The sequence below is a fragment of the Bufo gargarizans genome, chromosome 6 (genome assembly GCF_014858855.1).
Source record: "Bufo gargarizans isolate SCDJY-AF-19 chromosome 6, ASM1485885v1, whole genome shotgun sequence".
Classification (NCBI taxonomy): domain Eukaryota; kingdom Metazoa; phylum Chordata; class Amphibia; order Anura; family Bufonidae; genus Bufo; species Bufo gargarizans.
In genome coordinates, this window is record NC_058085.1 from 12462461 (window position 1) to 12476044 (window position 13584).

Here is a 13584-nt window from a genome sequence, read left to right on the forward strand (position 1 = left end):
ACCCACAAATTTCGGATCTATGAGGGAAAAGATCAGACCCTGGAGCCGGTCGGTTGCCCTGACTACCTGGGGAGCAGTGGGAAGACAGTTTGGGACTTGGTGTCACCCTTATTCGGCAAGGGGTACCATCTTTATGTGGACAATTTCTACACAAGTGTGGCCCTCTTTAGGCATTTGTTTCTAGAACGGATTGGCGCCTGTGGTACCGCGCGAACTAGTCGCGCGGGCTTCCCCCAACGGCTCGTTAGCACCCGTCTTGCAAGGGGGCAGAGGGCCGCACTGTGTAACGAAGAACTGCTCGCGGTGAAATGGAGAGACAAGCGTGACGTTTACATGCTCTCCTCCATTCACGCAGACACGACAATACAAATTGAGTGAGCAACCCGTGTCATTGAAAAGCCCCTCTCAGTCCACGACTATAACCTCCACATGGGAGGGGTCGACTTCAATGACCAGATGTTGTCTCCGTATTTAGTTTCCCGACGCACCAGACGCTGGTATAAGAAGGTGTCTGTATATTTAATTCAATTGGCTCTGTACAATAGTTTTGTTCTCTACAGTAAGGCTGGGAGAATTGGATCCTTCCTCAAATTTCAGGAAGAGATCCTCGCGAACCTCCTGTATCCAGGAGGTTCCGTGGCCCCATCCACCAGTGTAGTTAGCCGTCTACACGAGCGACACTTCCCCAGTGTCGTTGCTGGTACCTCAACCCAACCGTCACCCCGAAAAAGATGTCGTGTCTGTAGCAGGAGTGGAATAAGGCGTGACACCCGCTATTTCTGTCCTGACTGTCCGGACCACCCTGCCCTATGCTTAGGGGAGTGTTTCCGAAAGTACCACACACAGGTACACCTAGCATAGGGATCATCTCACCAGGATAGGCACACAGGGCTATTAGGGCCCATTCACTCACAGCTGCTGCAAACGTATCCTTTCACATGGAACAAAGTGCATAACGCACTTCGCCACATCTTTGGGCGATTTGCGCTTTGCACATTGACCCATGGGGAAGGAGAGGTTTGTTCTATAAAGATAAAAAAACAAAAAAAAAAAAAAAAAAAAACACCAGTAAGCAAACAGGTTAATGTTTAGTTCCAAAAGTTAAAGTTACATGTTCTGTTCCAAAGTTAATAAAATTATTGCGTTGTGGCCTGGTTTTTTCTTTTTTTTTTTGTTTTTTTACCTTCCAGGTGGACCAACCGATCTACTAGCTGCAGCACCGATGTGCATTCTGACAGAAGCATTGCGCTGCTGTCAGATTACACGCAAGTCGGTGTATGCGGCGCTGCAAGACGGGATTTTCTCCTCTGCAGTGACAGATACGTTTGCCAAGGCATACGAGCTGAGGAGGAGGCGGCGTTCCTATGCTTTGGCAAACACTTTGTATATATATATTTAAAAAAAATCCCGGCAATGATTTATTCATCCACATCGATTGATGCGAATGGAGAAATCTGGTTTGCCAGGGCATACGAGTTAAGTGGGTATGGATGTAGGGCGGAGCTCCTATGTCCTGGCAGACGCCTTTCCCCTCCATTTTTTTTTTTTGGCAGAGATTTTTTCATCCACATTGATCGATGCGAATGAAGAAATCTGTGCCGTTCATTTTTTTCTTTCAGCCCAGAGGCTGAACGGAAAAAAAAATCTCATTACCTGTATGCTCAATATAAGGAGAATAGCAGAAACTCCTAATGCTGGCCATACATGTAATGATTGCGGAGACCCTCAAATGCCAGGGCAGTACAAACACCCCACAACTGACCCCATTTTGGAAAGAAGACACCCCAAGGTATTTGCTGAGGGGCATATTGAGTCCATGAAAGATTGAAATTTTTGTCCTAAGTTAGCGGAAAATGAGACTTTGTGAGAAAAAACAAAAAAAAAATCAATTTCCTCTAACTTATGCGAAAAAAAAATAAATTCTATGAACTTGCCAGGCCCCTCATTGGATACCTTGGGGTGTCTTCTTTCCAAAGTGGGGTCACATGTGGGGTATTTATACTGCCCTGGCTTTTTAGGGGCCCTAAAGCGTGAGAAGAAGTCTGGGATCCAAATGTCTAAAAATGCCCTCCTAAAAGGAATTGGCACCTTTTGTCGCATCTAGGCTGCAAAAAAGTGTCACACATCTGGTATCGCCGTACTCAGGAAGAAGTTGGGGCAGTGGCGTACCGCCCATAGAGGCAGACCACGCCACTGCTATGGGGCCCGCGGCACTGGGGGGCCCGTAGCGCAGATAAGGCCCCGCCCACTGATGACCAGCAGCCGGCTATGCGGCTGCTTTTCTCCCCAGGGCCCCCCCCCCATGTTTAGCTGAATCGCCTCCCAGAGGCGCGGCTAAGTCCTAGACACCCGCCCCCCTCCTCAGCGCTGCGCTCTGAAACACCCGATCCTCCTCTCGTCGGCGTCCCAAATCCCGCGCAGGCGCAGTACCGGCGATTACCTGCGCCTGCGCTCTGATAATACGGCTGAGGGCAACAGCTTCAACATCGTCACTGGGCATGCGCCGAGCCCAGTGACGATGTTGAAGCTGTTGCCCTCAGCCGTATTATCAGAGCGCAGGCGCAGGCAATCGCCGGCACTGCGCCTGCGCGGGATTTGGGACGCCGACGAGAGGAGGATCGGGTGTTTCAGAGCGCAGCGCTGAGGAGGGGGGCGGGTGTCTAGGACTTAGCCGCGCCTCTGGGAGGCGATTCAGCTAAATGATGGAGGCGTTAGAGTTTTCATATTTAGGCGGGCACGGCACTAATCAGAGGGGCACCGTGGAGAAAGAAAACCGCCCCTCTGGGCTCCAGTCCGGCTTACAGCAAGAATCGATTTTTAGAAGAAAGGACAAGACTGACATGGAAAAGAAGAACACAGATGGAAAAAAGGTACTTTATTAAACATGGATCCATGAGTACCTTTTTTCCATCTGTCTTGTTCCTTTGATTGTGAGTCTTGTCATTTCTTCAAAAAATCGATTCTTATGATATGTAAATGACGCTGTAAGGAGCCCAGAGGGGCGTTATTCTTTCTCCACTGTGCCCAGGAACGCCCCTCTGAAGTGCCGTGCCCGGCTAAATTTGAAAACTAATAACGCCTCCAAGTTCATCTAAATCGCCTCCCAAATCCGATCCTCCTCTCGCTGGCATCCCAAATCCCGCGCAGGCGCAGTGCCGGCGATTGCCTGCGCTATGATAAGATGACTGACGGCACTGCGCCTGCGCAGGGATTTGGGATGCCGGCGAGAGGAGGATCGGGGTGTTTGCCGCAGAGCGGCACTTAGCCGTGCCTCTGGGAGGCGATTTAGATGAACTTGGAGGCGTTATTAGTTTTCAAACTTAGCCGGGCACGGCACTTCAGAGGGGCGTTCCTGGGCACCGTGGAGAAAGAATAACGCCCCTCTGGGCTCCTTACAGCTTCATTTACATATCATAAGAATCGATTTTTTTGAAGAAATGACAAGACTCACAATCAAAAGAACAAGACAGATGGAAAACAGGTACTCTGTTAAACATGGATTCATGAAAAAAAAATTGGGGGTAAATTGCTAGTGACAGATTCCCTTTAAGGCTACTTTCACACTTGCGTTCAGAGCGGATCCGTCTGGTGTCTGCACAGACGGATCCGCACCTATAATGCAAACGCTTAGATCCGTTCAGAACGGATCCGTTTGCATTAACATGAACAAAAAAAAAAAACAACATTTTTTTTTTTGTTCATGATAGTGCAAACGGATCCGTTTTGACTTTACATTGAAAGTCAATGGGGGACGGATCCGTTTGAAAATTGAGCCATATTGTGTCAACTTCAAACGGATCCGTCCCCATTGACTTACATTGTAAGTCTGGACGGATCCGTTTGCCTCCGCACGGCCAGGCTGCAAGCAGCGTTCAAGTGTCCGCCTGCTGAGCGGAGGACAGACGGAGCCATACTGATGCATTCTGAGCGGATCCGCATCCACTCAGAATGCATTAGGGCTGGACGGATCCGTTCGGTGCCGCTTGTGAGAGCCTTCAAACAGAACTCACAAGCGGAGACCCGAACGCAAGTGTGAAAGTAGCCTAACATGGCACCCCAAATAAGGAGACCTGCAGGCTGCAGCAGATATCCCATGTGACAGGTCACCCCCAGGAAACCCCTAACAGTTTCTGTAGGTCATGTATAAATTTATTTAATGGGGGTGTGGCATGGGAGGAGCAAAGTCAGGAAGTGGGAGGGGCCATGGTGGGTAGTGGGCGGGGTTAAGGGGCCCAATTCAGATTTTTGCTATGGGGCCCAGTGATTCCTATGTACGCCTCTGAGTTGGGGAATGTGTTTTGGGGTGTCATTTTACATATACCCATGCTGGGTGAGATAAATATCTTGGTCAAATGCCAACTTTGTATAAAAAAATGTGAAAAGTTGTCTTTTGCCAACATATTTCTCTCACCCAGCATGGGTATATGTAAAATGGCACCCCAAAACACATTCCCCAACTTCTCCTGAGTACGGTGATACCAGATATGTGACACTTTTTTGATGCCAAGGTGGGCAAAGGGGCACATATTCCAAAGTGCACCTTTCGGATTTTGCAGGCCATTTTTTAAACATTTTGATTGCAAAGTACTTCTCACACATATGGGCCCCTAAATTGCCAGGGCAGTATACGCCACAAGTGACCCCATTTTGGAAAGAAGACACCCCAAGGTATTCTGTGAGGGGCATGGTGAGTTCCTAGAATTTTTTATTTTTTGTCGCAAGTTAGTGCAATATGAGACTTTGTAAGAAAAAAAAAACAAAAAAAACATCATCATTTTCCGCTAACTTGTGACAAAAAAATAAAAATTCTAGGAACTCGCAGTGCCCCTCACGGAATACCTTAGGGTGTCTTCTTATCAAAATGGGGTCACTTGTGGCGTAGTTATACTGCCCTGGCAATTTAGGGGCCCAAATGTGTGAGAAGAACTTTGCAATCAAAATGTGTAAAAAATGGCCTGCAAAATCCGAAAGGTGCACTTTGGAATATGTGCCCCTTTGCCCACCTTGGCAGCAAAAAAGTGTGACACATCTGGTATCGCCGTACTCAGGAGAAGTTGGGGAATGTGTTTTGGGGTGTCATTTTACATATACCCATGCTGGGTGAGAAAAATAATCATCATCATTTTCCGCTAACTTGTGACAAAAAATAAAAAGTTCTATGAACTCACTATGCCCATCAGCGAATACCTTAGGGTGTCTACTTTCCGAAATGGGGTCATTTGTGGGGTTTTTCTACTGTTTGGGCATTGTAGAACCTCAGGAAACATGACAGGTGCTCAGAAAATCAGAGCCGTTTCAAAAAGCGGAAATTCACATTTTTGTACCATAGTTTGTAAACGCTATAACTTTTACCCAAACCATTTTTTTTTTTTTGCCCAAACATTTTTTTTTTTATCAAAGACATGTAGAACTATAAATTTAGCGAAAAATTTATATATGGATGTCGTTTTTTTGCAAAAAAATGTCATTTTTTTGCCAAAAAATCGTTACATTTTGATTAATAACAAAAAAAGTAAAAATGTCAGCAGCAATAAAATACCACCAAATGAAAGCTCTATTAGTGAGAAGAAAAGGAGGTAAAATTCATTTGGGTGGTAAGTTGCATGACCGAGCGATAAACGGTGAAAGGAGTGTAGTGCCGAAGTGTAAAAAGTGGCCTGGTCATGAAGGGGGTTTCACCTAGCGGGGCTGAAGTGGTTAAAGAGTTCCTGTTTTACCTTTCATCATGTTGAGGCTGGTGTTTGGGTAACTGATCAACACTGGGGATTGCTATACACTGAAGATTTGCTATATTCCCCTGGCTATACTATTAGCTCTTATAAGAGCTGTTCCTGTTCCTGGTTCCTGTGGTGGTTTTGGTGTAGAGCTGTCACAAGGGTGTCAAGAACCACGCCTGACTCCGTTATACCCGGGGTCAGGAAGTCGCAGTGGTTGGCTGCGCGCTCTATGTAGAAAGATAGGGCTGCTTCTTTATGGTAGCTTTATGGGTTTGCTTTGCAACCCTTTTTGGCTCACTCAGGGATCCGTAGCGCCTTCTCCTCAGCTGTTCCTTGTCCAGCACTCCCAACCTCCTTATATTCCCCTCTCCCACTTCTCTGGTTGCCAGATATAGAGCTTCCTGCCTGGACTTCCATACTGACCCACTGGAGCTGTGTTGCTGCGTTCCCTGGTTGTTGTTCCAGAACGTTACCCTCCGGATCCCTGTTGGGCCTTTGTTGTCTGCTGTTGTCGCCCACCTGGGATTATATATGTTTGTCTGTATTGTCTGTCCTCTCCTTGGTGTTTTCTTCTTAGTGTCAGTGGTGCGGACTAGTGATCCCACCGCCCCGTTCACTACCTAGGGCTCATCTTAGGGAAAGCCAGGGTTTAGGCACGTGATCGGCGTATGGGTGAGGAACCCGTCTAGGGACGTTAGGGCAGTCAGGTGCCAGCCGCAAGGTGAGTCAGGGGTCACCACCTTTCCCTCTCCCTTGGGCAGGGCCTTCCCTTTTCCCTCCCTTTGCGTGACGCCGGTCATTACAAGAGCTGAGTACTTGGAGTCCTCGGGAAGCACTAGGAGCATGCATCAACGGAGGTACCCGGTCGGGGTGCCAGGAGATCCGTTACACTATACTCACAAGAAATGATTCCATGTCCTCGGCAGGATGTAAATCTTTAGCAACTTCTACAGTGTGCTTGTAAAGTATGTCCAGCTACCATAAGACTTAAATCTCCTGAACATTTAGCTATGGAGACTCCAAATGTCATGTTCAGACAGCTTTTCTACACAGATTGTCTTCTTTCCCCTCATCAACACTGGCATGCTTTGTAAAGTTTTCTTTTGCTCTGTTCTTCAATTTTCTCTACATTTTTGCTTCTCCAGCTGGTTCACACTACAGGACTGTGTTCTAGCTGCCTCTGTCAGCACTCACTGCTCTGATCTAGCTCCTCACTATGCGGAGAGACACATAGCCCCAGCTAGCTACTGCCCTTTATGCGGGGAAAATGCATATATACTGTATTTTTTGCTCTTTTTTCTGATAAGTGTGTGTGTGTGTGTGTGTGTGTGGGGGGGGGGGGGGGGGAATGACCTAGGACCTGGGAGGAGTGTATACAATACTGCTGGTGCTGGTTGTACTCATTACAGTGTAAATATGATCACATTTACACTGTCTGGCCCTGTCAGTCAAAGTGCAGACAGTACAGCGGTTGCAGAGAGAGCAGAGCCTCTAGGTTTAATGGCAATGCCCCCGTTGCTCCTAGAGGCATATTTGCATATTTTAAAACACAATTTTTCTCAGCAATGCGGGCACATATGAACATGGGACCAACACAGATGCCTTCAGCTGCTAAGCGCACATGCAACAGGTCAGCCAGTTTCATAGGTACAAATCTGCTGACAGATGGCCTTTAACCTCTTCGTTACCAGCACAGCGCCGGAGCAATGGGCAAACATGGCGCCCGCTCCCATGTGCAATGGGCGTCCCGGCCTGCGGGTCTCAGCGGTTTTAAACAGCAGAGACCCGTATCTAATGTCAGTGACCAGCAATGATGCCGATCCCGGTCATTAAAGCCTTTAGATACCATGATCAAGTGAGATCACAGAATCTAAAGGGGGAAAAACCCAGAAGCTTGGGCTTCCGAGCTTTTTACCGACATTCTCTGCGGCAAATGAGGATTCCAGTAATTGATTTTTGGGTCTCGCTGAAGAGATGCAGGGCCTTAAATCTACAATTCTTATTTTGGCAAACCGGACAACATAAGAAATGAGCAATTCTGAACAATTAATGGATATAAAAAGTCCATGATTGTTCAGAATAAAAAAATAAATGCCCCTCTTTCAATAGAATAAAAAAATAAATATATAAATAACAAAAAAATATAAACATCATGGGTATCACCGTGACCGAAAATGCCTGTACTATTAAAATACTAAAATCTTTTTCCGTTACGGCGAATGGTTTAAACAGAAAAAAGGGTCAAAATGGACAATTAGCCATTTTTCATCGCTTCTCTTACCCCCAAAAATGTATTGAAATGTGATGAATAAGTCAAACACACTCCAAATGGTACTGTATCAATAAAAACTACAGATTGTCCCGCAAAAAATAAGCCCCCACACAGCTCAGTTGATGTAACTATAAAAAAAAGTTATTTTTTCTTTAAGTTTAAATCAATTTGTACACTATTTAGACATAAAAACCTATGCATATGTGGTATCGTTGTAATCGTACTGATCAAGAGAATAAAGAGCAGTTTTTGGTCAGTTTTGACGCAAATGGAACACCGCAGGAAAAAAAAAATTAAATTGGTGGAAGAATTGCATGTTTTTTTTTCCAATTCCACCCCATTTGGATTTTTTTTCCAGCTTCGCACTACACTGTATGACATATTCAATGGTGGCATCAGAAAGCACAACTTGTCTCGCAAAACATAAGCCCCATACAGCTATGTAAACGGAAAAATAAAAAAGTTATAGGTCAAGGAAGATAGGGAAGAAAAATGAAAACGCAAAAAACCTCAAGTATCCTAAGAGTTAAGAAAGTTTATCCATATCCTGCAAGAATAAAATCTGCAGAGTAAATTAACCTGTGGTGCTGAATTTTTAAACATGTGTCAATGTTCGCTGTGGCTTTTGATGGTTTGCAAGATGAAGTGTGTTGCAAATCTACAACAAAATATGTGACAAATCCGTGGCAGAGCTGTCTTGCATATTTCTGACATATTGTGCAGCTCTTTACAGACATTACTTGCTGTCTTCAATGGCGCTCACAATCTAAGCTCCCTATTAGTATGTCTTTGGAGTGTGGGAGGACACCAGAGTACCCGGAGGAAGCCCAGGCCCTCAAACCTAGGACCCCAATGCTGGAAAGTACCAGTGCTAACCACTGAGTTACTGGGCTAACCAATTACTTTCTCACAGAAAATTCTCAGGAGAAAGGAAAGGTTCTCTTAGGGCTCATGCGCACGACCGTATGCCCTCCTAGATATATGGTCAGTGAGTGAGCCATATGTCAGGGAGCAGCATACATTGTGCGCACGGAAGTACACTGCATCATAGGTTACAATGATGCTGTGCACGTTGAGCTGCCCGCAGAACTATTGTCCCAGCACTAATAAGATCATATGAGTGCGGGACAATAGCCCCACGGGTGGCCCAATGTGCACAGCATCATTGTAATCTATAATGCAGTGTACTCCCGTGCTCACAATGTATGCCGCTCCGGGACATATTCGCCGCTCTAGGACCGTATGTCTCGGAGGGCATACGGTCGTGTGCAAGAACCCTTAAACAGAGCTCTATTCTAGATAACCCCTTTAAGATATCCAGTTTATTAAGTTTACTATACCCTTCATTAAAGCCATAAATAAGAATCTGAATTTGTAGAATTTATAGTCGACTTGTCATGCGACATTTTGTTCTATAATGAAATCAACAAAAACAAAAAAGTCATGTAATTAAAAAAGTGAGAAATGAGAGAAAAAGCATCAGTGAATCTAAATATCAATTTCTGTAGCTGCCATATTTGTGTAGAAAGTATGAATGTTCCTTTCATACATCTATGAAGATTCTCATTCATCGAGGTCACGGTATATTAGTAGTAGAAATGCAGAGCAACTGGACTGGAAAAAATAGAAGTCGAGATGCTCTGACTTTTTACTACTGGTGCGCTTCCTTTGTTATGTGCGGGGATAGGCACTCAAACAATAAGAAAGTCCTTTTTTTCTGAAGGCTCTTCTAAGGGTCCACAGGTCATATGTGTCAGACGGATTTGCTGGTTTGATTGTGAACGTCTGAAGCAGAGCAGTGAAGAAGAGGAAGATTTCCATACGGGCCAGTCCTTCACCGGGGCAGATCCTTTTTCCTGCAAGAAAATATTTTACCCATGAGGATGTCGTCTATTCATGAAGGCTACAATGTGCCACTAAAGACAGACACAATGACACCACAAAATCTACATTAGCCTCCATATCAGCTACAATACCCCCATAAAAGCCACAGTACACCCTGTACCAGCCACAATGCTTGAGTGCTGTCTGATCACTGTGGTCACTCCAAGAAATGTTTGTCATGAGAGAGCCTCTTTAAAAGTGCAAAATGGACCGAAATATGAATAGACCACCTATCAAGAACTGTACCTGCTGAGAAAGGCATCCAAGCGCCATTTGTGCAGAACAATCCATTCTGGTCCAAGAAGTTTTCTGGATTAAAATCATAAGGAGTCTTCCAGCAGTCTGGATCTGCTAAAACTGAGCCAAGGAGAGGAAATACGGTGGTTCCCTGTTGAGACATTATGAAATTATATACAACAAACGCGACATAACAGTCAGAGGAGAAGTAATGAGCTAAAGACAGTTTTAGACTTGCAACTTCTCCTTCTCCCTTTTAGGCCTCTTTCACACGGGCGTGTGCTCCCCGTTGCCGTATTGCGGACTGAATTTGCGGATCCACAATACACGGGTGCCGTTCCGTGGGCATTCTGCATCACGGATGCGGACCCATTCAACGGAGATGCGGAATGGTGTGGAATGGAAGCATGGAACGGAGTGCTTCCGTGGGGTTTCGTCCTGTACTTCCATTCCGCTAAAAGATAGAAAATGTCCTATGTTTTTGCGGAAAGGCCGGATCACAGACCCATTCAAGTGAATGGGTCCGTGATACGCTGCGACTGCCCCACGGACTGTGCTCGTGCATTGCGGGCCGCAGCACAACCACGGGGCACACATGCCTGTGTGAAAGAGGCCTTATGCTGTTTCAACAGATCACTGAAAGAGAAACTGCAGCTGCATCCCCCCTCTCCCTGTTAGTCTTTACTCTGAGCCGATTATTCAGTGACTGTCTTGGTTTCTGAACAAAGAGGAACTATCGGCTGGTAGAAGTGTCATACATTCATATGCAATAAAAATATATTCATAGAAACAAAGCGAGTAGTGATCGCTCTTATTAAATGTGGCTCTCCAGCTCTGGCTGTCAGGACATGCTTGCAGTGATTTCCATTGGGGTTATATGTCTAAATACGGTATTTAAACATACACCATGACAGATATATTCATTTTAATATGTGAAACTGAGTTCAAAGTATTCATCTTTGGACTCCATTTTTGTTTGTTTCTGGCTTTTGTTTCCAGACTGTTTGGTGTGGTAGACATCGCTATTCTGCCCAGCAAAAACACTGACAACAAATGGAAAACAGGTCAAAAGGAGGCCAAAGATGAATCCTTTGAACCTCATTTGACACATTAAATGGAATGTACCCATCATAGTATACAGGTGAAACTCTAAAAATTAGAATATTGTGCAAAGTTCATTTATTTCAGTAATGCAACTTAACCGCTTGCTTGCCGCCACGCTAACGCCGAAAGGCGTCATTGCGGCGGCTCTCCCAGGCTACACTAACGGCGATTGTCGTCATCTCGCATGAGCCGAGATTTCCTGTGAACGCGCGCACACAGGCGCACGCGTTCACAGGAACGGAAGGTAAGCGAGTGGATCTCCAGCCTGCTAGCGGCGATCGTTGGCTGGCAGGCTGGAGATGTGATTTTTTTAACCCCTAACAGGTATATTAGACGCTGTTTTGATAACAGCGTCTAATATACCTGCTACCTGGTCCTCTGGTGGTCCCTTTTGTTTGGATCGACCACCAGAGGACACAGGTAGCTGTGTAAAGTAGCACCAAACACCACTACACTACACCCCCCCCTGTCACTTATTAACCCCTTATGAACCCTTGATCAGTCCATATAGACTCCCTGATCACCCCCCTGTAAGGCTCCATTCAGACGCCCGTATGTGTTTTACGGATCCATGCATCCATGGATCGGATCCGCAAAACGCATACGGACGTCTGAATGGAGCCTTACAGGGGGGTGATCAGGGAGTCTATATGGGATGATCACCCCCTGTAAGGCTCCATTCAGACGTCTGTATGTGTTTTACGGATCCACGCATCTATGGATCGGATCCGCAAAACACATACGGACATCTGAATGGAGCCTTACAGGGGGGTGTTCAGTGACAGGGGGGTGATCACCCCATATACACTCCCTGATCACCCCCTGTCATTGATCACCCCCCTGTAAGGCTCCATTCAGACATCCGTATGTGTTTTGCGGATCCGATCCATGTATTCGTGGATCCGTAAAAAAAATATGGACGTCTGAATGGAGCCTTTCAGAGGGGTGATCAATGACAGAGGGGTGATCAGTGACAGGGGGGTGATCACCCCATATACACTCCCTGATCACCCCCCTGTCATTGATCACCCCTCTGAAAGGCTCCATTCAGACGTCCATTTTTTTTACGGATCCACGGATACATGGATCGGATCCGCAAAACACATACGGATGTCTGAATGGAGCCTTACAGGGGGGTGATCAATGACAGGGGGGTGATCAATGACAGGGGGTGATCAGGGAGTGTATATGGGGTGATCACCCCCCTGTCACTGAACACCCCCCTGTAAGGCTCCATTCAGACGTCTGTATGTGTTTTGCGGATCCGATCCATAGATGCGTGGATCCGTAAAACACATACAGACGTCTGAATGGAGCCTTACAGGGGGTGATCATCCCATATAGACTCCCTGATCACCCCCCTGTAAGGCTCCATTCAGACGTCCGTATGCGTTTTGCGGATCCGATCCATGGATCCGTAAAAAAAATATGAATGGAGCCTTTCAGAGGGGTGATCAATGACAGAGGGGTGATCAGTGACAGGGGGGTGATCACCCCATATACATTCCCTGATCACCCCCCTGTCATTGATCACCCCCCTGTAAGGCTCCATTCAGACATTTTTTTGGGCCCAAGTTAGCGGAAATATTTTTTATTTATTTTTTTCTTACTAAGTCTCATATTCCACTAACTTGTGTCAAAAAATAAAATCTCACATGAACTCACCATACCCCTCATGGAATCCAAATGCGATTTTTTTTTTAGACATTTATATTCCAGACTTCTTCTCATGCATTAGGGCCCCTAAAATGCCAGGGCAGTATAAATACCCCACATGTGACTCCATTTAGGAAAGAAGACACCCCAAGGTATTCCGTGAGGGGCATATTGAGTCCATGAAAGATTGACATTTTTGTCCCAAGTTAGCAGAAAGGGAGACTTTGTGAGAAAAAAAAAAAAATTTCCGCTAACTTGTGCCCCCAAATTTTTTTTCTATGAACTCGCCATGCCCCTCATTGAATACCTTGGGGTGTCTTCTTTCCAAAATGGGGTCACATGTGGGGTATTTATACTGCCCTGGCTTTTTAGGGGCCCGAAAGCGTGAGAAGAAGTCTGGGATCCAAATGTCAAAAAATGCCCTCCTAAAAGGAATTTGGGCCGCTTTGCGCATCTAGGCTGCAAAAAAGTGTCACACATCTGGTATCGCCGTACTCAGGAGAAGTTGGGGAATGTGTTTTGGGGTGTCATTTTACATATACCCATGCTAGGTGAGATAAATATCTTGGTCAAATGCCAACTTTGTATAAAAAAAAAATGGGAAAAGCTGTCTTTTACAGAGATATTTCTCTCACCCAGCATGGGTATATGTAAAATGACACCCCAAAACACATTGCCCAACTTCTCCTGAGTACGGCGACACTACATGTGTGA

The 13584-nt window shown here is 45.8% G+C and overlaps 1 protein-coding gene across 1 annotated transcript in view; it reads right to left on the reverse strand.

The window, feature by feature from the left end:
• Nucleotides 1-9201: 9201 nt before the first annotated feature.
• The window catches only part of LOC122941761 (cytochrome P450 2A10-like), a 62909-nt gene continuing 58526 nt past the window's right edge, over nucleotides 9202-13584 (reverse strand). Inside the window, exons 9-10 of the mRNA XM_044299172.1 lie at nucleotides 10120-10261; nucleotides 9202-9845 (exon numbers count right to left, since the gene is read on the reverse strand). Coding sequence (XP_044155107.1) covers nucleotides 9661-9845; nucleotides 10120-10261 — 327 coding nt within the window. The 3' untranslated portion in view covers nucleotides 9202-9660. The remainder of the gene's footprint in view (nucleotides 9846-10119; nucleotides 10262-13584) is intronic.